The sequence below is a fragment of the Staurois parvus genome, unplaced genomic scaffold, assembly GCF_062004578.1.
Source record: "Staurois parvus isolate SC_StPar_1 unplaced genomic scaffold, SC_StPar_1.0 ptg000100l, whole genome shotgun sequence".
Lineage (NCBI taxonomy): Eukaryota > Metazoa > Chordata > Amphibia > Anura > Ranidae > Staurois > Staurois parvus.
The window spans coordinates 186,809-213,453 of record NW_028317896.1 but is presented as its reverse complement, the minus strand read 5'-3'; the positions used below and the strand labels follow the sequence as shown (position 1 = coordinate 213,453).

At 52.3% G+C, this 26,645-nt stretch overlaps 3 protein-coding genes across 3 annotated transcripts; all 3 read left to right on the top strand.

Annotated features, from left to right (window-relative positions):
• Positions 1 to 839: 839 nt before the first annotated feature.
• Positions 840 to 9,435, top strand: LOC149467797 (guanylate cyclase activator 2B-like). Its single transcript, XM_089671177.1, has 3 exons — positions 840 to 995; positions 6,155 to 6,350; positions 9,235 to 9,435. The coding sequence occupies exons 1-3, from the start codon at positions 933 to 935 to the stop codon at positions 9,297 to 9,299; spliced, it is 324 nt and encodes a 107-aa protein (XP_089527303.1). The 5' UTR covers positions 840 to 932; the 3' UTR covers positions 9,300 to 9,435.
• Positions 9,436 to 13,056: 3,621 nt separating this feature from the next.
• On the top strand, positions 13,057 to 19,112 carry LOC149467796 (zinc finger BED domain-containing protein 6-like). Its single transcript, XM_089671175.1, has one exon. The coding sequence runs from the start codon at positions 13,217 to 13,219 to the stop codon at positions 15,986 to 15,988; it is 2,772 nt and encodes a 923-aa protein (XP_089527301.1). The 5' UTR covers positions 13,057 to 13,216; the 3' UTR covers positions 15,989 to 19,112.
• Positions 19,113 to 20,145: 1,033 nt separating this feature from the next.
• LOC149467795 (guanylin-like) lies at positions 20,146 to 25,787 on the top strand. Its single transcript, XM_089671176.1, has 3 exons — positions 20,146 to 20,439; positions 24,798 to 24,990; positions 25,577 to 25,787. Exons 1-3 carry the CDS (start codon positions 20,377 to 20,379, stop codon positions 25,648 to 25,650), a joined length of 330 nt encoding a protein of 109 aa, XP_089527302.1. The 5' UTR covers positions 20,146 to 20,376; the 3' UTR covers positions 25,651 to 25,787.
• The last annotated feature ends 858 nt before the right edge of the window (positions 25,788 to 26,645 follow it).

The window sequence follows — 26,645 nt, the reverse complement described above, 5'->3', positions numbered from 1 at the left end:
CCAATGATGGGGCACTATTCCTCCCACTGACATCAATGATGGGGCACTATTCCTCCCACTGACACCAATGATGGGGCACTATTCCTCCCACTGACACCAATGATGGGACACTATTCCTCCCACTGATACCAATGATGGGACACTATTCCTCCCACTGGTGTGCATTGGAAGAGGGGTAGTCTTATACGGCGAGTATAGCCCAAACACTACATTTTAGCAGGAAAAGTAGGGGGGGTCGTCTTATACGCCGGCAAATACGGTACGTAACGAATTCCGAAAACGAATTATTCTAATATTATGAATCTGATGAAGTGAAATTATAACTTAGCGGACTAATCCGAAGCTAAACAAATGTTTCCGTCCTGCACATCTCTCATTGACAGCGGCCCTCCATCTTTTCCTCCTGCGGTTAGATCAGCCGCTGACAATGTTTTTGCTGCATGTAAATCAGATGTGGAATGTGGAGAACATTGGCAGTCGTTGTGTCTTCATGTGGCTCTTGTGTTCCTGGCCCCCGGCACAGATGTGCCACCACATCCCATCCTCAGCAATGCAGGTCCCAGCAGTGACAGGTCCTCCATAATACCAGTGTGGGCAGTGGAGGGGGTTATGGGGTGGTGTGAGGGATCATTTGGGGTGTCTGAGTTCTCTGCTCATAAACACATTCTATGTTGGCACGTTCTTCCAGCTGAACATACACGTCCCTATCAGGAGAACAAGCTTGTGCTCTATATTAATTGTGTCCACGGATCAGTCAACACAAAGTCCTCCTGATTAATGACAGCTGATTCATCAGTCAGTAAACTTTGTTGGTGTCACCTAGTGAAAGTAGATTGTGGCCAATGAGAAGAGGATGAGCTTCTTCCTGGTCAGGCACATTGCTTATAAAGCTGGCACCAGAGTCTTGGAGACAACAACCCGAAGACCTCAAGATGTGGACCAAACTGCTGTGTCTTCTTGTGTTCTTCTATGTGGCTGACTGCGTCATTGTGAAGGTAAGATCCAGGCCTTACACCCTGTGCGGGTCTAGACCAGCCTTTCTCAACCTTTTCAACACAGAGGAACCCTTGAAATAACTTTTCGATCTCAGGGAACCCCTGCCAAAAATTATACTATAGCTACAACTCATGAAACATTAGTGTGATGGTCAGCCGGAAGAACGACATTGCTCATTGCTCTAGAACCCCTGCAACACAAGGGTTCCATGGAATCCTGGCTGAGAAACCCTGATCTATATGCTAGAGCTTTCACCCATTGAACCCCTATCCTGGAGGACTTGGGGAAGATGGTGTCATGGCTGAACATGGGGAAGACAGGGGTCGTGGCTGAACGTGGGGAAGACAGGGGTCGTGGCTGAATGTGGGGAAGACGGGGGCGAGGCTGAACATGGGGAAGAGGGGGGCGAGGCTGAACATGGAGAAGAGGGGGGTCGTGGCTGAACGTGGGGAAGACAGGGGTCGTGGCTGAACATGGGGAAGACAGGGGTCGTGGCTGAATGTGGGGAAGAGGGGGGCGAGGCTGAACATGGGGAAGAGGGGGGCGAGGCTGAACATGAGGAAGAGGGGGGTCGTGGCTGAACATGGGGAAGACGGGGGTCGTGGCTGAATGTGGGGAAGATGGGGATCGTGGCTGAACGTGGGGAAGATGGGGGTTGCGGCTGACCGTGGGGAAGACGGGGTCGTGGATGAACGTGGGGAAAATGGGGTTTTTGGCTAAACGTGTGGACTTGGTGAAGATGGTGTCATGGCTGAACATGGGGAAGACAGGGGTCGTGGCTGAACGTGGGGAAGACGGGGGTCGTTGCTGAACGTGGGAAGACAATGGTTGTGGCTAAATGTGGGGAAGATGGGGGACGTGGCTGAACGTGTTGAAGACGGGGGTCGTAGCTAAACATGGGGAAGATGGGGGTCATGGCTGAATGTGGGGAAGACAGGGATTTATGGCTGAACGTGGGGAAAACTGGGTCGTGGCTGAACGTGGGGAAAATGGGGTTTGTGGCTGAACATGGGGAAGTAGGGGGTCAAGGCTGAACATGGGGAAGACGGGGTTCGTAGCTGAACGTGGGGAAGACGGGGGTCATAGCTGAACATGGGGAAGACGGGGGTCGTGGCTGAACGTAGGGAAAAAGGGGGTCGTGGCTGAACGTGTTGAAGACAGGGGTCGTAGCTGAACATGGGGAAGATGGGGGTCGTGGCTGAATGTGGGGAAGATGGGAGTCATGGCTGAACGTGGGGAAGATGGGAGTCATGGCTGAACGTGGGGAAAATGGGGTTTGTGGCTGAACGTGGAGAAGAAGGGAGTCATGGCTGACTGTGGGGAAGACGGGGATTGTAGCTGAACGTGGGGAAGACGGGGGTCATGGCTGACTGTGGGGAAGACGGGGATTGTAGCTGAACGTGGGGAAGACGGGGGTCATGGCTGACTGTGGGGAAGACGGGGATTTAAGCTGAACGTGGGGAAGACGGGGGTCATGGCTGAACATGGGGAAGATGGGGGTCGTGGCTGAATGTGGGGAAGATGGGGGACATAGCTGAACGTGGGGAAAACTGGGCCGTGGCTGAACGTGGGGAAAATGGGGTTTGTGGCTGAACGTGGGGAAGAAGGGGGTCGTGGGTGAACGTGGGGAAGACGGGGGTCATAGCTGAACATGGGGAAGATGGGGGTCGTGGCTGAACGTGAGGAAGACGGGGGTCGTGGCTGACTGTGGGGAAGACGGGGGTCATGGCTAAACATGGGGAAGACGGGGGTCGTTGCTGAACGTGGGGAAGACGGGGGTCGTTGCTGAACGTGGGAAGACAATGGTTGTGGCTAAATGTGGGGAAGACGGGGGACGTAGCTAAACATGGGGAAGATGGGGGTCATGGCTGAATGTGGGGAAGACAGGGATTTATGGCTGAACGTGGGGAAAACTGGGTCGTGGCTGAACGTGGGGAAAATGGGGTTTGTGGCTGAACATGGGGAAGTAGGGGGTCAAGGCTGAACATGGGGAAGACGGGGTTCGTAGCTGAACGTGAGGAAGACGGGGGTCGTGGCTGACTGTGGGTAAGACGAGGATTGTAGCTGAACGTGGGGAAGACGGGGGTCATAGCTGAACATGGGGAAGACGGGGGTCGTGGCTGAACGTAGGGAAAAAGGGGGTCGTGGCTGAACGTGTTGAAGACAGGGGTCGTAGCTGAACATGGGGAAGATGGGGGTCGTGGCTGAATGTGGGGAAGATGGGAGTCATGGCTGAACGTGGGGAAGATGGGAGTCATGGCTGAACGTGGGGAAAATGGGGTTTGTGGCTGAACGTGGGGAAGAAGGGAGTCATGGCTGACTGTGGGGAAGACGGGGATTGTAGCTGAACGTGGGGAAGACAGGGGTCATGGCTGACTGTGGGGAAGACGGGGATTGTAGCTGAACGTGGGGAAGACGGGGGTCATGGCTGAACATGGGGAAGATGGGGGTCGTGGCTGAATGTGGGGAAGATGGGGGACATAGCTGAACGTGGGGAAAACTGGGCCGTGGCTGAACGTGGGGAAAATGGGGTTTGTGGCTGAACGTGGGGAAGAAGGGGGTCGTGGGTGAACGTGGGGAAGATGGGGGTCATAGCTGAACATGGGGAAGATGGGGGTCGTGGCTGAACGTGAGGAAGACGGGGGTCATGGCTAAACATGGGGAAGACGGGGGTCGTTGCTGAACGTGGGGAAGACAGGGGTCCGGGTTGAACATGGGGAAGATGGGGGTCGTGGCTGACTGTGGGGAAGACGGGGGTCGTGGCTAAACGTGGGGAAGACGGGGGTCGTTGCTGAACATGGGGAAGACGGGGGTCGTGGCTAAAAGTGGGAAAGACGGGGGTCATGGCTAATTGTGGGGAAGACAGGGGTCGTGGCTAAACGTGGGGAAGAGGAAGGTCATAGCTGAACATGGGGAAGATGGGGGGTCTTGGCTGAACGTGGGGAAGATGGGGGGTCACGGCTGAACATTGGGAAGACTGTGTCATGGTTGAACTTAGGGAAGAAAGGGGTCGTGGCTGAACGTGGGGAAGAAGGGGGTCGAGGCTGAGCGTGGGGAAGATGGGGGTCGTGGCTGAACGTGGGGAAGAAGGGGGTCGTGGCTGAACGTGGGGAAGAAGGGGGTCGTGGCTGAATGTGGGGAAGATGGGGATCGTGACTGAACGTGGGGAAGAAGGGGATCATGGCTGAACATGGGGAAGACTGTGTCATGGCTGAGCGTGGGGAAGATGGGGGTCGCGGCTGAACGTGGGGAAGATGGGGGTCATGGCTGAACGTGGGGAAGATGGGGGTCATGGCTGAACGTGGGGAAGACGGGGTCATGACTGAACGTGGGGAAGACGGGATCATGGCTGAACATGGGGAAGACTGTGTCATGGCTGAGCGTGGGGAAGATGGGGGTCGCGGCTGAACGTGGGGAAGATGGGGGTCATGGCTGAACGTGGGGAAGACGGGGTCATGACTGAACGTGGGGAAGACGGGGTCATGACTGAACGTGGGGAAGATGGGGGTCGTGGCTGAACGTGGGGAATACGGGGTCATGACTGAACGTGGGTTCTCTGAAAGCGTGTCACAGTTCCTTCTATTATAGACGGAGATTATGCGCACAAGCACAGATTTTCATGTTAGCCCCAGGAGTCAGAGAACCCAAGTGGTCCCAGTAGGCGATGTCCATAAATGAGGAGATTGTGAAACATAAATAAGCCAATGTTCTCTGAAGGTGAAAGTCCTTCTCCCCTCTTTCGCTCGGAATGAATTTTGGATCCACAAGCCGGCTCATCCCTCATTGGAGAGACCTGGACACACCATTAGGTGTCTGCAATCACAGGGAACAGCTGGTAAACTTGATGGAACAATCGTCAGCCATTCAGATGGCGGTACATCACATACCCGGGAGAGATTAGATAAGAGGTTTAGGATCAATAATAATAATAAACGCTATAAAATGCTGCTCGGCGTTAATCATCACCCAACCGAGATTATTATGTCAGGAAAGGAGAAGCTCATGACAGAATCGTCCTCTAATCATACAATATATCATCCCCGAACCTTCGCTATCAGCTGTGGAAATGATGAGCCCAAACATTCGTTTTTGTTGGGGGATGATTGGCCCATGGGGGCCTTGCTGCTGGTTTGGAGTAATAGTAAATCTGACCCGTGACCTGCAGTACCAAATGTCTTCTTCTATTTACAATACAAACATGCCGCCCAAACTCCGATGGGTCTGCAGATGTTACACCACAAACCACCAAGCTAGGCCATAGTATGTTTGTCCCTACCTGTCAATGCAGCACCGAGCTGTGAGGGGGAGACAGATGATGAACCCAACATTTCCATGGGTACCATTATGTCATCCACAAAGACAGCACAGGGTTAATGTTCTGGGCTCACACCGTGTCCTCCTAGGAAAGCCCTCGAGTGGGAGAAGGATTGAGTTGTGTTGCATTGAATGCTGGAACCTCCATATGTACCTAGTGACCCTTTCACCATATGCATGGTTTAATACATAGGACTCGATTCACAAAGCTTCAACACAAGGATACAGAACTTTATTTTAGTCATGTGACTGGAATTTCTAAGTATTACTGAACTGAAAAGAACTTTTTTGAACATAAGAGTCCTCTTCCTAGTGTGTTAGGTTTGTGTATTGAGCCTGTAGTATATATTGGTAATCTGCGGTTGACTGGGGAGCAATTCAGGTCTGAAGAGTGGGACAAGCCACCTAAATTCAGGATATGAGCTTGGCCCCCCCTAGTCATTGAAGAGCCATACTGGGTGATAACCAGCTATGAAGGCTGATGGGACAGATGATCAGGTCTGTGGGGTGGGACAAGCCATGTGAGCTGGGCCTCCCAGTCATTGAAGAGCCAGTACCGGGTGATAACCAGTCATGGAGGTTGATGGGACAAATGATCAGGTCTGGAGGGTGGGACAAGCCACCTAAATTCAGGATGTGAGCTGGGCCCCCCTAGTCATTGAAGAGCTGTACTGGGTGATAACCAGCTATGGAGGCTGATGGGACAAATGATCAAGTCTGGGGGGTGGGACAAGCCATGTGAGCTGGGCCCCCCAGTCATTTAAGAGTTGGTACTGGGTGACAACCAGTCATGGAGGCTGATGGTCTCTATGTTGGTCAGTAACGATATCACTTCATGCCGTAGATTGGAGATTACAGCTATCCTCTGGAGTCGGTGAAGAAGTACAAAGAGATTCTACATAGGAGCCAGAATGTGAAATCTGATGATCAGAAGAGCCGCAGCATGTCAATATGTCAGAACCTGGACCTGCCCAAGGAGTTTCAGGAGCTGTGCCAGACTGGAGACAACAAACACACCATGAAGATCCTGACAGAGATCTGTAAAGTATCTTCTTCTTACTGACATTGAACTGTTAGAGCTCCCATTGTCCTCCCTACAGTCCCACCAGACTCCCCTATTGTCCACCTAATGCATGCCCTCTAAGTATGTGTGGTGCCTCCAGAGTCCTAGAAGACCAGGACACCTCTGAGCGCCATTCAAAGTAAACAGTCTGTAAGCTCCGGGCCTTCCCCCACCATAGTCTGAGGCCTTCCCCCACCATAGTCTGAGGCCTTCCCCCACCATAGTCTGAGGCCTTCTCCCACCTCACTCCACACCCTCCTTCCACCCCATTTCTGCACTCTCCTCTCTTCTTACAATCCACCCCATCCCCACAACTTCCTCTCTACTCCACCCCCCCCCCCCCCCAACCACCATCTTCCTCTATTTCCGACTCCTCCCTTTTCCCACATCCTCCTCTTTTCTCCCATCTAACTTCTGCACCCTCTTCACTATTTCCACGTCTACAACCTCCTCTGTACTGCCCCCCCCCCCATTCACACACCTTCCTCTCTTCTATCATCCCATTACTATACCCTCCACTCTTCTTCCTGCACCCTCCTCTCTACTGATCCCCATTCCTGCACCCTCCTCTCTACTGCCTCCCCATCCCTGCACCCTCCTGTCTACTGCCATCTTATCCCTGCACCCACCTTTCTATTTCCACCCCATTCTTATACCCTACTCTCTACTGATCCATCCCTGCACCCTCCCCTCTACTGATCCCCATTCCTGCACCCTCCTCTCTACTGATCCCCATTCCTGCACCCTCCCCTCTACTGATCCCCATTCCTGCACCCTCCTCTCTACTGATCCCATTCCTGCACCCTCCTCTCTACTGATCCCATTCCTGCACCCTCCTCTCTACTGCCCCATCCCTGCATTCTCCTCTCTACTGCCCCATCCCTGCACCCTCCTCTCTACTGATCCCCATTCCTGCACCCTCCTCTCTACTGATCCCCATTCCTGCACCCTCCTCTCTACTGCCATCCAATCCCTGCACCCTCCTCTCTACTGATCCTAATACCTGCAACCTTCTCTTTACTGCCGCCCCATCCCTGCACCCTCCTCTCTACTGATCCCCATCCCTGCACCCTCCTCTCTACTGCCATCCAATTTCTATACTCTCCTCTCTACTGCCATCACCCCTGCACCCTCCTCTCTACTGACCCATCCCGGCACCCTCCTCTCTACTGACATCCAATCCCTGCACCCTCCTCTCTACCACCATCATCCCTGCACCCTCCTCTCTACCGCCATCATCCCTGCACCCTCCTCTCTACCGCCATCATCCCTGAACCCTCCTCTCTACCGCCATCATTCCTGCACCCTCCTCTCTACCGCCATCATCCCTGCACCCTCCTCTCTACTGCCATCATCCCTGAACCCTGCTCTCTACTGCCATCATCCCTGCACCCTCCTCTGTACTGCCATCCAATTTCTATACCCTTCTCTCTACTGCCATCATCCCTGCACCCTCCTCTCTACTGACCCATCCCTGCACCCTCCTCTACTGCCATCCAATCCCTGCACCCTCCTCTCTACCACCATCATCCCTGCACCCTCCTCTCTACTGACCCATCCCTGCACCCTCCTCTCTACTGCCATCCAATCCCTGCACCCTCCTCTCTACCACCATCATCCCTGCACCCTCCTCTCTACTGACCCATCCCTGCACCCTCCTCTCTACTGCCATCATCCCTGCACCCTCCTCTCTACTGCCATCATCCCTGCACTCTTCTCTCTACTGACCAATCACTGCACTCTCCTCTACTGCCATCCAATCCCTGCAATCTCCTCTCTACTGCTTGCATCCCTGCACCCACCTCTCTACTGCCACCCCCATCCTTGCACCCTCCTCTCTACTGCCCCCATCTCTACACACTCCTTTCTACTGCCACCCCCATCCCTGCACCCTCCTTTCTACTCCATCCAATCCCTGCACCCTCCTCTCTACTGCCACCCCATCCCTGCCCTTCCTCTCTTCTCCCACCCCATCCCTGCACCATCCTCTCTACTGCCACCCCATCCCTGCCCTTCCTCTCTTCTCCCACCCCATCCCTGCACCCGCTTCTCTACTGCCACCCCATCCCTGCACCCTCCTCTCTACTGACCCATCCCTGCACCCTACTCTATATTGCTCCCCATTACTGCACCCTCCTCTAAACCTACCCATCCCTGCACCCTCCCCTCTACTGCCACCCCCATCCCTGCACCCTACTCTATATTGCTCCCCATTACTGCCCCCATCCCTGCACCCTCCTCGCTACTGACCCATCCCTGCACCCTCCCCTCTACTGCTACCCCCATCCCTGCACCCTCCCCTCTACTGCCACCCCATTCCTGCACGCTCCTCTCTTCTCCCACCCCGTCCCTGCACCCTCCTCTCTTCTCCCACCCCGTCCCTGCACCCTCCTCTCTTCTCCCACCCCGTCCCTGCACCCTCCTCTCTTCTCCCACCCCATCCCTGCACCCTCCGCTCTTCTCCCACCCCATGCCTGCACCCTCCTCTCTTCTCCCACCCCATGCCTGCACCCTCCTCTCTTCTCCCACTCCTGCACCCTCCTCTCTTCTCCCACCCCGTCCCTGCACCCTCCTCTCTATTGACCCATCCCGGCACCCCCCTCTCTACTGACCCATCCCTGCACCCTCCTCTCTATTGACCCATCCCAGCACCCTCCTCTCTACTCCTCCCCATTACTGCCACCTTGTTTTTGCAGTAGGTATGGGTGTATGGGTGAGCTCATTTTAAATATAGAGAATTAATCTCTGATCGAACTGTATACAGCGGGACCCAGCAACCGTTCATATCTTCTGGCCCCCTAATTGTACAGCATTGGAGCCCCTATCTGTGGCAGTCCTGACATTCTGTGCTTCCTTTTCAGCCAAAATTTGTGCCAACATGGACGAGTGTGAGTTGTGCGCCCATCCGGCCTGCCGATGTACTTAGTGCCGACCAGTCCGTCACCTCCCCTTAGAGGAATGGGTGATCGCGCTCTGAAACCTTCGTCTACTGATCATACAAATCGATGGCAATAAGGAGGAAATTCTGTTTACTAAATAAAACCATGACTCAAATTCTCTCATTATGGCTCTTCGCGTTTGTTAAGATATGAAAGTCCTGAGAAGATATTGGGGGGGATTTATTAAGGGCCAACAGACTGAGAACTCTGCAAGGGCAGCTGCTCCAGAGCTCAGCAAATGAGGGGGAGCGCTGTTGACTTCCATCATCCAATCAATTGCAAGACAAAACGCTGTTTTTTTTTTACAATATCCTTGCATGTGCATGCGATTGTATATTAGGGTGGCGGGGTTGTGCGGGGGGGGGGCAACCAATCAAGAGTGTATATGGACCATGGGCTGGCCTATGAACACAACTGACATACCAGGTATAAGCGATACATATGAGGGAACAATTAAGGGACTTTCGAGTCGCCAAAGAAAAGTCATAACGTCCACAACCACGTAATATAAATAAATAAATCATTTTTATTTGAACATTCATAAAGCTGTACAAAACACAACAAGACTCACACATAGTAAGACATCCTAAAAACCACCCACCAATGTTCCCTCCTAATACTCTGTGACGAGAAGACCAACTCCCAATATTCTACGTGACGAGAAGACCAACTTCCAATATTCTACGTGACGAGAAGACCAACTTCCAATACTCTACGTGACGAGAAGACCAACTTCCAATACGCTACGTGACGAGAAGACCAACTTCCAATACTCTACGTGACAAGAAGACCAACTCCCAATACTCTACGTGACGAGAAGACCAACTCCCAATATTCTACGTGACGAGAAGACCAACTCCCAATATTCTACGTGAGAAGACCAACTTCCAATACTCTACGTGACGAGAAGACCAACTTCCAATATTCTACGTGACGAGAAGACCAACTTCCAATATTCTACGTGACGAGAAGACCAACTTCCAATATTCTACGTGAGGAGAAGACCAACCTCCAATATTCTACGTGAGGAGAAGACCAACTCCCAATATTCTACGTGACGAGAAGACCAACTTCCAATATTCTACGTGAGGAGAAGACCAACTTCCAATATTCTACGTCACGAGAAGACCAACTTCCAATTTTCTACGTCACGAGAAGTCCAACTTCCAATACTCTACGTGACGAGAAGACCAACTCCCAATATTCTACGTGAGGAGAAGACCAACTTCCAATACTCTACGTGACGAGAAGACCAACTTCCAATATTCTACGTGAGGAGAAGACCAACTTCCAATACTCTACGTGACGAGAAGACCAACTTCCAATATTCTACGTGACAAGAAGACCAACTTCCAATATTCTACGTGAGGAGAAGACCAACCTCCAATATTCTACGTGAGGAGAAGACCAACTCCCAATATTCTACGTGACAAGAAGACCAACTTCCAATATTCTACGTGAGGAGAAGACCAACTTCCAATATTCTACGTCACGAGAAGACCAACTTACAATATTCTACGTCACGAGAAGACCAACTTCCAATACTCTACGTGACGAGAAGACCAACTTCCAATATTCTACATGAGGAGAAGACCAACTTCCAATATTCTACGTGAGGAGAAGACCAACTTCCAATATTCTACGTGACGAGAAGATCAACTTCTAATACTCTACGTGACGAGAAGACCAACTTCCAAGAGTAGCCATTGCACCGAAGATCCAGATGAAGACCCCCCCCTCCCCCCCGACACTGAGCTACAATATATTCTTCCAATTTACACCTAGCACAGATCTTCCAGCATGCTGGATTACTTTTAGATCAAGGCTGATATTAATGTTTTCCCTCCTGCAGACGATAAATGCCATGCTGACTATTTGCACTGAGCACACCTCACCGGCAGAGGATTTTTCATATGGGTGATCAGATCTTGACAAGTAAATATATGGCAACCCTAACTGGACCAAATGTCACAGAACAGGCCAAAGCCCCTGGCTGCAGGGGGTCCAAATCATTCAGAGTCTTCTTAATTTTACTGAAAGGGTTCCTGAGAGATGGAGGGGTGAGTGTGAGCTCCTGGGACAGGAGGAGAACCTGACCTTGTCTGTGTTTATAGAGGGGATCTCTGCAGGGACTGGGCATCTGATGGGAAAACAATACCAAGTGAGCATCCAAACCCATCCCAGCCCATTGGATTGTAAAGTGACTCAGATTGTGAATGTTGCGTCAGCCATGTTTAAAGTCTGCAGGAACCTTAAAAGAATTCTGTCATGAAAACGAAGCCATGTTCCAGGAGACTGCTGTCTAGTTACAGAGGACTGGGCGCCATGTTCCAGGAGACTGCTGTCTAGTTACATAGGACTGGGTGCCATGTTCCAGGAGACTGCTGTCTAGTTACATAGGACTGGGTGCCATGTTCCAGGAGTCTGCTGTCTAGTTACATAGGACTAGGACTGGGTTCCATGTTCCAGGAGACTGCTGTCTAGTTACATAGGACTGGGTGCCATGTTCCAGGAGACTGCTGTCTAGTTACATAGGACTGGGTGCCATGTTCCAGGAGACTGCTGTCTAGTTACATAGGACTGGGTGCCATGTTCCAGGAGATTGCTGTCTAGTTACATAGGACTAGGACTGGGTGCCATGTTCCAGGAGACTGCTGTCTAGTTACATAGGACTGGGTGCCATGTTCCAGGAGACTGCTGTCTAGTTACATAGGACTGGGTGCCATGTTCCAGGAGATTGCTGTCTAGTAACATAGGACTAGAACTGGGCGCCATGTTTCAGGAGACTGCTGTCTAGTAACATAGGACTAGGACTGGGTGCCACGTTCCAGGAGACTGCTGTCTAGTTACATAGGACTAGGACTGGGTGCCACGTTCCAGGAGTCTGCTGTCTAGTAACATAGGACTAGGACTGGGTGTCATGTTCCAGGAGACTGCTGTCTAGTTACATAGGACTAGGACTGGGTGTCATGTTCCAGGAGACTGTTGGAGGAGGTCACTGCCATGGTTACCATAGAGGGCTAGAAGAGACTGTTGGGGACTGCGATCAGCACTGCTTGTAGAAGGGAACACCCCTGAAACGTGTCCTGACAATGTTACTGTTACGCTGGCCATAGATGGGTAGAACAAAAGCTGAGGGAAATTCTCAGAACATTCATTTGTTGTTGAAAAGATTTTGTAGTTTTTATCATTTGACTTTGGAAAGAATTATTATTCTATAATTATAGAGGACTGCAAAGAATGGACTTTCCCGAATGAACACCACATTCACTGTTAGAAATTCCTTCAAGAAACATTTTCCATTCTGCCCCTTCGAATTTTCCCGTCACTGCAGTCAAAAACGAACGTCAGCTTGACCCACTATTGATTAGAACAACAAACTTTCTCAGAACGTTCGTTCCCCAAGTCTTCATGTGAAATTCGTCCCATCTATGGCTTTAGTGCACATAAGAGAGTATCGCGTCCAGTGAACTGTTTTGTAGCAATTGCACCAGTACGGCTCCAATCACCGTGTCCAGGTTACAACCCATATCACTTCCTCGGCCCCGTCCCAGGTCTGCTCTCTCTCCACTCTCAGCTTCTCTGACAATCCCCCCTCTCCCCTTCACAGTCCAGATGTTCCTTATAATACAAACACTCCAAAAATGGCTGCTGGAGCCCATTACTGCAGACACTTCCTTCCATACAATAGCTGTGATAATCCACCGCCCAGCGTGCGGACATCTAGACTGTGATTGGTGGAGGGGAAGGTCCGGGATTACACTCAGCAATCAATGTAGTGTGTTCTGCCTGTGTTTGCCTGAAGCTTGCCGAGAGCTGCCAATTGACAGATAGACATCCCAGCCTCCACCCCTCCTCCTGCAGAAGAAAGAGTCGGGGCTGTGCTCTGGAGTGACCTGGCCCCATGACACCAATGCGAGGCTCTGGAAGCGGTGATGCTGCCCTCGCCTCTCGCTCTCAGGGGGCCAGACTCAGGACAAGTTCCAGCCATGTCACTTCAGGCAGTGGCAGTGGTCCTGCAAGGGGTTCGGCAGTCTGGCAGTTCTTCTCCACATCACCGGAAGATGTGTCTGTTGCCGTATGCAACTTATGTGAGCAGAGGCTAAGCCGGGGCCGTCCGGGTACCCATTTGGGAACTTCGGCGCTTATACAGCACATGAGACGCCATCATACCATCCTATGGGAGATGTGCAGTGGTCAACAACGCCAAGCCCTTCCTCCTCGCCACCAGTCCAGTTTTCAATCCAAGACCCAGAAAGCATCATCATCATCGCTTGCTGCTACTGCTGTTACCCACAGTGTCCAGGCCTCTTCGGGGCAGGAAGACTCTGTCGTCTGTTGTAGCGATGATGAAGAAGGGGACACAACTGGTACTAAAAGCAAGTTGGACCACAGTGGCTCTACCGATATGCACAGTCAGCCTCACCCCCACCAGCAGCAAGAGCATAATCCTTCTCCTTCCCCTCCCTACAGTCACCAACCATCCATGGTGGAGTGTCTGGAACGGAAACACGCTGCCAATCATCCCCTAGTACGCCAACTCAATGCTCACCTGGCCAGATTGTTGGTGATGCAGTCACTGCCGTACCAGCTAGTGGATTCCAACTCTTTTCAGAAGCTCATGGAGTGCGCTCAGCCTCAGTGGAAGATTCCAAGTAGCCACTACTTCTCTAACAAGGCTATCCCTGCACTCTACGCTCACGTCACCAAGAAAATAGCGCATTCCCTCGATTCCTCCCTTTGTAGCTCCATCCACACTACTGCCGAAATCTGGAGCAGCAGCTACAGCCAGGAACAGTACTTGGCTTTCACAGCCCACTGGGTCAACTTAGTAAGTAGCAGTGAAAATGCATCGGAGGTGGAGCTGGTAACACCACCACGAATAGCCAGGTCAAGCTCTGAGACAAGACGTTCATCCCTGTCCTCCATGTCTTCCTCACAGGACCAATCCCGATCTCCAACAGCAAAGCAGCCAGCAAATACCTGTCTTCCTCCTTACCATACCTGTAAGGTGAAGCGCTGTCATGCCATATTGCACCTCATGAGCCTTGCGGACAGAAGTCACACAGCAGCCGAGTTGCTGGCATGCATCAATCAACAAATTGCCCGCTGGTTTTCCTCCCGTCTTCTCCACGTGGGCAATGTGGTCAATGACAATTCTAAGAACATCGTCGCTGCGCTGCGCATGGGGAAGCTAAAAAATTCTCCCAGCTTCACTCACGTCCTAAACTCAGCGGTGCATTCATTTCTAACAAACTATCCCGGTTTGGAAAAGGTCCTGGGCATGGCTAGGAGAGTGTGCTCCCATTTTAGCAGATCCTACACAGCTAAAAATGCTCTCTTGGACTTGCAGAGACAGAATGGCCTCCCTTTTCACAAACTGATATGCGATGTCCCCATGCAATGGAATTCCACCCTGCAGATGCTGGACCGACTCTACGAGCAACAGAAAGCAGTGGATGACTACATGGTGCACCATGGCACAAATGTAGGGAACCTATCCTTGTTTGAACCCAGCCAATGGCAGCTGATCAGGGATGTGTGTCACCTTCTAAAGCCCTTCGAAGAGGCGACCAGGTTTGTCAGTCGGGAGAACTGTGGCATGAACGACGTCATTCCACTCATCTTTATACTGGAGAAAGCACTGACATTAATGCAACAAGGTGAAGAAGAAGATGAAGTTCCGGATCTCACTTGCTGCCGTGTATCTGTTGGAGAAACATTTGGGGGGGCCTCAGCACAGGAGGAAATGGAGGAGGACGAGGAAGGTCAACATTTCATACATTTGAAAACCAAAGAGGAAGCTCGTCCTTCAATTCCTTTGAAAGAGCAGGAAGAGGAGGCAATGTCATTGCCAGTTGGGGATGAGGCTGATCACCTGTCCAGCATATGTGCCAGTGGTGGCCATGATGGTAACATGCATGAAGAATTCCACTGGGAGGTGGGGAATGAAGGGACTATGGGCTCAGAGACACTGGCCAGTATGGCGACCTACATGCTCACTTGTTTGCAGAGTGACATGCATATTACGGACATCAAGCAGAGGGATGACTATTGGGTGGCCACACTCCTGGACCCCCGCTATAAGAGCAAAATGGGGAAATTTTTTGAAGCTTCTGAAAGGGAAACAAAACTAAGGCATTACCAAGCTACACTCTGCAGCCAGCTTGCAGCGGCTTTCGCTGAGCAGACACCTATAAGTCCCTCATCGGAGGATGAGGCCCCTCTTCGCTCCCCTCTACACCATCCCTCCAACACCTTCAGCAAAGTCACCAGCACCAGCCACTACAGTTTATTCGACATGATGGAAAACTTTTTCCAGCCACCACCCCACACGGAGCCATCCAACCAAAGATATACGCAGCATTTTGAGAAGATGGTCACCTCCTACCTGGACTGCTCCCTGGTCCCAGACAACCTGAGCTATGACCCCATGAACTACTGGGTGTGCAAACTAGACCAATGGCCAGAGCTGGCTCAGTTTGCCATCCAGTTGCTCACCTGCCCACCCTCAAGTGTCCTCTCAGAAAGAGTATTCCGTGAGGCAGGTGGCATCATCAACCCGAAATGTACAAAACTGTCTGCTGCAAGAGTGGAGAGATTGACCTTTATCAAAACGAATGAAAGCTGGATAAGTGACAGTTTCCTGCCACCTCTGCCTGATACTAATGAATAGATCCACCAGCAAAGACTGGAACCCATCCACTGCCCCGATGCCTGCCTGCTGCGGGCAACAACTATACATACATACATAGAGATCCCTCTTTGCCAAAGCAGGTGGCGCTAGTCATCTCCTCCACACAAAATGATATGTAGTGAGCCCAGCACGGCCTTCCATTACATTCTCTGATGTCTTATCAGCCACCAAAGAGAATACAGAACACATTTCACAGCAGAGCGGGCGAACCTCTTCATTGTCTTCCACAGAGGTCATTGCAACCCTATAATACCCATGATAGGAATGTACACGCATGTGTTTGTTGCCACGGAACATGGCATGGGCACCGGTCATAACAGACTGGCCTGAATCATTTCTGAAGGCTCTACGTGTGCCAGCATCGCATGACCTGCCAGAAACATGGAGAGTGGAGCCATCTCAACATCATGTGCCTATTCTGGACTACAGACCCCCACACAGACTATGGACTACAGACCCCTCATAGATCATGGACTACAGACCCCCACACAGACTATGAACTACAGACCCCCAGACTATAGACTACAGACCCCCACACAGACTACAGACCCCCACACAGACTATGGACTACAGACCCCCACACAGACTATGGACTACAGACCCCTCATAGACTATAGACTACAGACCCCCACACAGACTATGGACTACAGACCCCTCATAGACTATGGACTACAGACCCCCACACAGACTATGGACTAAAGACCCCTCATAGATCATGGACTACAGACCCCCACACAGACTATGGACTACAGACCCCCACACAGATCATGGACTACAGACCCCCACACAGACTATGGACTACAGACCCCCACACAGACTATGGACTACAGACCCCCACAGACTATGGACTACAGACCCCCACATAGACTATAGACCCCACACAGACTATGGACTACAGACCCCCACACAGACTATAGACCCCCACACAGACTATGGACTACAGACCCCCACACAGACTATAGACTACAGACCCCTCATAGACTATGGACTACAGACCACTTATAGATCATGGACTACAGACCACTTATAGATCATGGACTACAGACCCCCACACAGACTATGGACTACAGACCCCCACACAGACTATAGACTACAGACCCCCACACAGACTATGGACTACAGACCCCCACATAGACTATGGACTACAGACCCCCACACAGACTATAGACTACAGACCCCCACACAGACTATGGACTACAGACCCCACACAGACTATAGACTACAGACCCCCACACAGACTATAGACTACAGACCCCCACACAGACTATAGACTACAGACCCCCACACAGACTATAGACTACAGACCCCCACACAGACTATAGACTACAGACCCCCACATAGACTATGGACTACAGACCCCCACACAGACTATAGACTACAGACCCCCACATAGACTATGGACTACAGACCCCCACACAGACTATGGACTACAGACCCCCACACAGACTATAGACTACAGACCCCCACACAGACTATGGACTACAGACCCCCACACAGACCCCCACACAGACTATAGACCCCCACACAGACTATGGACTACAGACCCCCACACAGACTATGGACTACAGACCCCCACACAGACTATGGACTACAGACCCCCACACAGACTATAGACTACAGACCCCCACACAGACTATAGACTACAGACCCCCACACAGACTATGGACTACAGACCCCCACACAGACCCCCACACAGACTATAGACCCCCACACAGACTATGGACTACAGACCCCCACACAGACTATGGACTACAGACCCCTCATAGACTATGGACTACAGACCCCCACACAGACTACAGACCCCCACACAGACTATAGACTACAGACCCCCACACAGACTATGGACTACAGACCCCCACACAGACTATAGACCCCCACACAGACTATGGACTACAGACCCCTCATAGACTATAGACTACAGACCCCTCATAGATCATGGACTATAGACCACTTATAGATCATGGACTACAGACCCCCACACAGACTATAGACTACAGACCCCCACATAGACTATGGACTACAGACCCCCACACAGACTATAGACCCCCACACAGACTATGGACTACAGACCCCTCATAGACTATAGACTACAGACCCCTCATAGATCATGGACTATAGACCACTTATAGATCATGGACTACAGACCCCCACACAGACTATAGACTACAGACCCCCACAGAGACTATAGACTACAGACCCCCACATAGACTATGGACTACAGACCCCCACAGAGACTATAGACTACAGACCCCCACATAGACTATGGACTACAGACCCCCACAGAGACTATAGACTACAGACCCCCACAGAGACTATAGACTACAGACCCCCACATAGACTACGGACTACAGACCCCCACACAGACTATAGACTACAGACCCCCACACAGACTATGGACTACAGACCCCCACACAGACTATGGACTACAGACCCCCACACAGACTATAGACTACAGACCCCCACACAGACTATAGACTACAGACCCCCACATAGACTATGGACTACAGACCCCCACACAGACTACAGACCCCCACACAGACTATAGACTACAGACCCCCACACAGACTATAGACTACAGACCCCCACACAGACTATGGACTACAGACCCCCACACAGACTATAGACTACAGACCCCCACACAGACTATAGACTACAGACCCCCACACAGACTATGGACTACAGACCCCCACATACACTATGGACTACAGACCCCCACATAGACTATGGACTACAGACCCCCACATACACTATGGACTACAGACCCCCACATAGACTATGGACTACAGACCCCCACATACACTATGGACTACAGACCCCCACACAGACTACAGACCCCCACACAGACTATGGACTACAGACCCCCACACAGACTACAGACCCCCACACAGACTATAGACTACAGACCCCCACACAGACTACAGACCCCCACACAGACTATGGACTACAGACCCCCACACAGACTACAGACCCCCACACAGACTATAGACTACAGACCCCTCATAGACTACAGACCCCCACACAGACTATAGACTACAGACCCCCACACAGACTATAGACTACAGACCCCCACACAGACTATGGACTACAGACCCCCCCATAGACTACAGATACCCACACAGACTACAGACCCCCACACAGACTACAGACCCCCACACAGACTATAGACTACAGACCCCCACACAGACTATAGACTACAGACCCCCACACAGACTATAGACTACAGACCCCCACACAGACTACAGACCCCCATACAGACTATAGACCCCACACAGACTATAGACTACAGACCCCCACAGAGACTATGGACTACAGACCCCCACACAGACTACAGACCCCCACACAGACTACAGACCCCCACACAGACTATAGACCCCACACAGACTATAGACTACAGACCCCCACACAGACTATGGACTACAGACCCCCACACAGACTATAGACTACAGACCCCCACACAGACTACAGACCCCCACACAGACTACAGACCCCCACACAGACTATGGACTATAGACCCCTCATAGACTATAGACTACAGACCCCTCATAGATCATGGACTATAGACCACTTATAGATCATGGACTACAGACCCCCACACAGACTATGGACTACAGACCCCCACATAGACTATGGACTACAGACCCCCACACAGACTACAGACCCCCACACAGACTATAGACTACAGACCCCCACACAGACTATAGACCCCCACACAGACTATAGACTACAGACCCCCACACAGACTACAGACCCCCACACAGACTATGGACTACAAACCCCCACACAGACTATAGACTACAGACCCCCACATAGACTATGGACTACAGACCCCCACATACACTATGGACTACAGACCCCCACATAGACTATGGACTACAGACCCCCACACAGACTACAGACCCCCACACAGACTATGGACTACAGACCCCCACACAGACTACAGACCCCCACACAGACTATAGACCCCACACAGACTATAGACTACAGACCCCCACACAGACTACAGACCCCCACACAGACTACAGACCCCCACACAGACTACAGACCCCCACACAGACTACAGACCCCCCCACAGACTACAGACCCCCCCACAGACTACAGATACCCACACACGGGAAGATGTTGTGATCTTTGTTCAGGAGGTTCTCCCACACAAGCGTTGTTTGATGTTGGCTCAGGTTCAGTCAATAGACAGCGATGTTGATCAAAGTCATCGGATCTGTCAGGGACAGTAAAGTTTTATGGTGATGTCCCCATGGTGCCAAGACACCCTACAGCCAGTCAGAGGAGGAGAAGCTTCTTCCTGATTCCACACAAAGTATAAATAGCTGACACCACAGTCCAGCAGAAGAACCGCTGAGGACCTCAAGATGTGGACCAGACTTCTGTGTCTTCTCGGCCTCTTCTACCTGGGTGACTGTGTCACTGTCAAGGTAAGATCCCGGCCCCCGGTTATTGGTGGAGGCCGGAACGTTATACCAACTAACGGTTTCCTCATCCCTCAGGAGACCTCAGCACTTCATTGCCCAGGTCTGAGGAGGTTGGGAGGGGGTCCCATTCTACTTGGTAAAACTTTATCCTGTTATATATTGTACAGAAACACCCAGCTGGGCATCCAGGGACTATGAAGGCAACACCCCGAGCAATCTATACCAAACCCAGAGACAACCTAAACAGCCCGTAGATCATGAAATTGTATTTCCTTCAACCACGAGTGATAGGAAAGAAGATTCCTTCAACACAGTCAATGTTGGTGGTGGAATCCCTCCCACAGCACTCTTGAGTTCTGCTGGTGGGGAGCCCTCCCTGCTGGCAGAACACAATGATCATAGCTGGTGGCTCAAGCCTCCGTCAGTGAACGCATGAAAGAATTGAAACTGGCTGGTTGTACTGAAGTCGGTTGATGGGTCAACTTCAGTACAATCAACCTGCCCATAGATGGTCCCTGCTTACCCGGCCAAGAGTCCACCCATCTATGGCTGGCTTTAGACTCTAAGGCTTCTCCTCTGATTGGTTTTCACTTTTTGGTGGATTGACCTATTGCCATTCTGTGTGATCCATGTCCTTTCCTTCGAAAATGGAACGTGGTCGATTCTGCTCCACAGATATCCAAATACTTTCTGCAGAGCGGAGATACGGTAGGTACATGGTGTGTGAGGTGACACCAGGGCGGTGGGAAGGTTGGATGAAGATGACATGTTCTGCCCAATCATTGCTTCTTCCTCTAGGATGGAATTTGTTACATAGGATCTGCAGGTAAAAAAGGTCCATGAAGACTGACACCTTCATTGTCCAATCAGATGTCACACTAGAGTGTGAGGCCCAGCCTGGCCCTGGAGCCCAATATAGGGCCCCTGGGCATTTCTGAGCAGCCCTCAGGGCCCCTGCATACAGTCATTTGTGTTTTCCTGCAATAGCAGTAATCTCACGCTGCTTCATGTTCTGTCTCCGGTCTATGATGGTCTAAAGCTTGTCTCCCAACAACTCCTACAGCATGTCCGCAGTCTCTGACCGCCTCCTGTACCGTGTCCGCAGTCTCTGGTCATCTCCTGTACTGTGTCCGCAGTCTCTGGTCATCTCCTGTACCATGTCCGCAGTCTCTGACCGCCTCCTGTACCGTGTCCGCAGTCTCTGGTCATCCCCTGTACCGTGTCCGCAGTCTCTGGTCATCCCCTGTACCGTGTCCGCAGTCTCTGGTCATCCCCTGTACCGTGTCCGCAGTCTCTGGTCATCCCCTGTACCGTGTCCGCAGTCTCTGGTCATCCCTGTACCGTGTCCGCAGTCTCTGGTCATCCCTGTACCGTGTCCGCAGTCTCTGGTCATCCCCTGTACCGTGTCCGCAGTCTCTGGTCATCCCCTGTACCGTGTCCGCAGTCTCTGGTCATCCCCTGTACCGTGTCCGCAGTCTCTGGTCATCCCCTGTACCGTGTCCGCAGTCTCTGGTCATCCCTGTACCGTGTCCGCAGTCTCTGGTCATCTCCTGTACCGTGTCCGCAGTCTCTGGTCATCCCCTGTACCGTGTCCGCAGTCTCTGGTCATCTCCTGTACTATGTCCGCAGTCTCTGGTCATCTCCTGTACTGTGTCCGCAGTCTCTGGTCATCCCCTGTACCGTGTCCGCAGTCTCTGGTCATCTCCTGTACCGTGTCCGCAGTCTCTGGTCATCCCCTGTACTATGTCCGCAGTCTCTGGTCATCTCCTGTACCATGTCTGTAGTCTCTGACTGTCTCCTGTACTGTGTCTTTGATCTCTGACCATCTCTTGTAGAATGTCCACAGTCTCTGACTGTCTAAAGAACAGAGGTATACTGCTCAGGCAAACAATCCAGATCGATCCACGACAGGTGCAGGCTCCGGCTCGCCCCCCCAGACGATGGAACAGGAAGAAGGGTGAGCCGCACACCGGAGGGTGGATGAATGTAGTGTGTAATTATTGATCCATAGGACACACAAAGCACCAGGACAGGAATACAGGACCGGTTCATGCGTTTCACATGAGAAGCACGAGATCACGTGATACACGCTAACAGGTCCTGTATTCCTGTCCTGGTGCTTTGTGTGTCCTATGGATCAATAATTACACACTACATTCATCCACCCTCCGGTGTGCGGCTCACCCTTCTTCCTGTTGCAGTCTCTGGTCATCTCCTGTACTATGTCTGCAGTCTCTGGTCATCTCCTGTACTATGTCTGCAGTCTCTGGTCATCTCCTGTACTGTGTCTGCAGTCTCTGGTCATCTCCTGTACTATGTCTGCAGTCTCTGGTCATCTCCTGTACTGTGTCCGCAGTCTCTGGTCATCTCCTGTACTGTGTCCGCAGTCTCTGGTCATCTCCTGTACTATGTCTGCAGTCTCTGGTCATCTCCTGTACTATGTCCGCAGTCTCTGGTCATCTCCTGTACTATGTCCGCAGTCTCCGGTCATCCCCTGTACTGTCCGCAGTCTCTGGTCATCTCCTGTACTGTGTCCGCAGTCTCTGGTCATCTCCTGTACTATGTCCGCAGTCTCTGGTCATCTCCTGTACTGTGTCCGCAGTCTCTGGTCATCTCCTGTACTATGTCCGCAGTCTCTGGTCATCTCCTGTACTATGTCCGCAGTCTCTGGTCATCTCCTGTACTGTGTCCGCAGTCTCTGGTCATCTCCTGTACTGTGTCCGCAGTCTCTGGTCATCTCCTGTACCGTGTCCGCAGTCTCTGGTCATCTCCTGTACTATGTCTGCAGTCTCTGGTCATCTCCTGTACTGTGTCCGCAGTCTCTGGTCATCTCCTGTACTGTGTCCGCAGTCTCTGGTCATCTCCTGTACCGTGTCCGCAGTCTCTGGTCGTCTCCTGTACCGTGTCCGCAGTCTCTGGTCATCTCCTGTACCGTGTCCGCAGTCTCTGGTCATCTCCTGTACTATGTCCGCAGTCTCTGGTCATCTCCTGTACCGTGTCCGCAGTCTCTGGTCATCTCCTGTACTGTGTCCGCAGTCTCTGGTCATCTCCTGTACTGTGTCCGCAGTCTCTGGTCATCTCCTGTACCGTGTCCGCAGTCTCTGGTCATCTCCTGTACTGTGTCCGCAGTCTCTGGTCATCTCCTGTACTGTGTCCGCAGTCTCCGGTCATCTCCTGTACTATCTCTGCGGTCTCTGGTCATCCCTGTACTATGTCCGCAGTCTCTGGTCATCTCCTGTACCATGTCTGTAGTCTCTGACTGTCTCCTGTACTGTGTCTTTGATCTCTGACCATCTCTTGTAGAATGTCCTCAGTCTCTGGTCATCTCCTGTACTATGTCCTCAGTCTCTGGTCATCCCTGTACTGTGTCCGCAGTGTCTGAATCTGTATTGTAGGTCAGAGGTCACTCAGTAATGGCGGCTCTCTCTGTATTGTAGGTGGGAGGTCACTCAGTAATGGCGGCTCTCTCCGTATTGTAGGTGGGAGGTCACTCAGTAATGGCGGCTCTCTCTGTATTGTAGGTGGGAGGTCACTCAGTAATGGCGGCTCTGTCTGTATTGTAGGTGGGAGGTCACTCAGTAATGGCGGCTCTCTCTGTATTGTAGGTCAGAGGTCACTCAGTAATGGCGGCTCTGTCTGTATTGTAGGTGGGAGGTCACTCAGTAATGGCGGCTCTCTCTGTATTGTAGGTGGGAGGTCACTCAGTAATGGCGGCTCTCTCCGTATTGTAGGTGGGAGGTCACTCAGTAATGGCGGCTCTGTCTGTATTGTAGGTGGGAGGTCACTCAGTAATGGCGGCTCTCTCTGTATTGTAGGTGGGAGGTCACTCAGTAATGGCGGCTCTGTCTGTATTGTAGGTGGGAGGTCACTCAGTAATGGCGGCTCTCTCTGTATTGTAGGTGGGAGGTCACTCAGTAATGGCGGCTCTCTCTGTATTGTAGGTGGGAGGTCACTCAGTAATGGCGGCTCTCTCTGTATTGTAGGTGGGAGGTCACTCAGTAATGGCGGCTCTCTCCGTATTGTAGGTCGGAGGTCACTCAGTAATGGCGGCTCTCTCTGTATTGTAGGTCAGAGGTCACTCAGTAATGGCGGCTCTCTCTGTATTGTAGGTCGGAGGTCACTCAGTAATGGCGGCTCTCTCTGTATTGTAGGTCAGAGGTCACTCAGTAATGGCGGCTCTCTCTGTATTGTAGGTGGGAGGTCACTCAGTAATGGCGGCTCTCTCTGTATTGTAGGTCAGAGGTCACTCAGTAATGGCGGCTCTCTCTGTATTGTAGGTGGGAGGTCACTCAGTAATGGCGGCTCTCTCTGTATTGTAGGTCAGAGGTCACTCAGTAATGGCGGCTCTCTCTGTATTGTAGGTCGGAGGTCACACCTTCTCTCTGGAGGCCGTCAAGCAGTATAAACAGGTCATGAAGAAGAGTCAGGTGGCGGCCGATCCGACTCACCAAACCGAACAGCAAATGTGCAGAAACAAGGACCTGCCGAGGGAACTGCAGGAAGTGTGCCGTGGCACCGACACCATGGAGATCAGGACAACATTCGGAGAACTGGGTAATGTGGAGCTCCGCCTCTCTAGTGAACAGGAGTGGTGTCACTCCAGACTCCTCCCACACACTGACATGTCTGACCTGAGACTGCTGGGGGGCAGGGAGGTGACATCGACTGTGTACAGGTGGCAGGGAGGGAGCACAGATTCCCCTCTATTGCCCCCAGCACCCCATCCCCGTACCCTCCTCTCTTCTCCCACCCCACCCCCGCACCCTCCTCTCTTCTCACACCCCACCCCCGCACCCTCCTCTCTTCTCACACCCCACCCCCGCACCCTCCTCTCTTCTCACACCCCACCCCCGCACCCTCCTCTCTTCTCCCACCCCACCCCCGCACCCTCCACTCTTCTCCCACCCCCTCCACTCTTCTCCCACCCCCTCCACTCTTCTCCCACCCCCGCACCCTCCTCCCACCCCTGCACCCTCCTCTCTCTGACAGTTGGGTATCCAGGACATCTTACATCACATACTCATCATACATCCCAGAGGACATCAGATGCAGAGACAACAATTTCAGGTCTCCCGTACCTCAGCCGATGCCGTTTTCTGTGTCAGGTCCAAGCGTGACGTTTGCTGTTTTTCACCTTCAGAGAGAATCTGTGGCAGCATGGACGAGTGTGAGATCTGTGCCAACGCCGCCTGCACTGGTTGTTGGTATGGGTGAAGACCGATCTGCTATGACCCCCCCCCCCCCCCCCGACAGATTCACCATCCAAGTCTGCAGCTTCCACCTATCAATGAAGAAGAGAAGATATCAAATCCAATGCAATCTGAATGCTAAATAAAATGATTTCTGATGTACTCTGTATGCGGTTGTGTCTGTTCACAGGAGGCTGTGTATGGTGTCATCCATGTAAGATCGTTCTCTCCACATTGTGTTCGGTTATTTCCTGCCTGCCCTCATTACTCGGAACCATCTTGTAGTCTGAAGATCCCACACGGTCCTGAATTCTTGGAGTCACTGTGCCCTGGGGTAGGTGTCACTGTGCCCTAGGGGGTAGGTGTCACTGTGCCCTGGGGTAGGTGTCACTGTTCCCTAGGGGGTAGGTGTCACTGTGCCCTGGGGTAGGTGTCACTGTGCCCTGGGGGTAGGTGTCACTGTGCCCTGGGGGTAGGTGTCACTGTTCCCTAGGGGGTAGGTGTCACTGTTCCCTAGGGGGTAGGTGTCACTGTGCCCTGGGGTAGGTGTCACTGTGCCCTGGGGTAGGTGTCACTGTGCCCTGGGGGTAGGCGTCACTGTGCCCTGGGGGTAGGTGTCACTGTGCCCTGGGGGTAGGCGTCACTGTGCCCTGGGGGTAGGTGCCTCTGTGCCCTGGGGGTAGGTGTCACTGTGCCCTGGGGGGTATGTGCCCTAGGGGGTAGGTGTCACTGTGCCCTAGGGGGTAGGTGTCACTGTGCCCTGGGGGTAGGTGCCTCTGTGCCCTGGGGTAGGTGCCTCTGTGCCCTGGGGGGTAGGTGTCACTGTGCCCTGGGGGTAGGTGCCTCTGTGCCCTGGGGGGTAGGTGTCACTGTGCCTGGGGGGTAGGTGCCACTGTGCCCTGGGGGGTAGGTGCCACTGTGCCCTGGGGGTAGGTGCCTCTGTGCCCTGGGGGTAGGTGCCTCTGTGCCCTGGGGGGTAGGTGTCACTGTGCCCTAGGGGGTAGGTGTCACTGTGCCCTA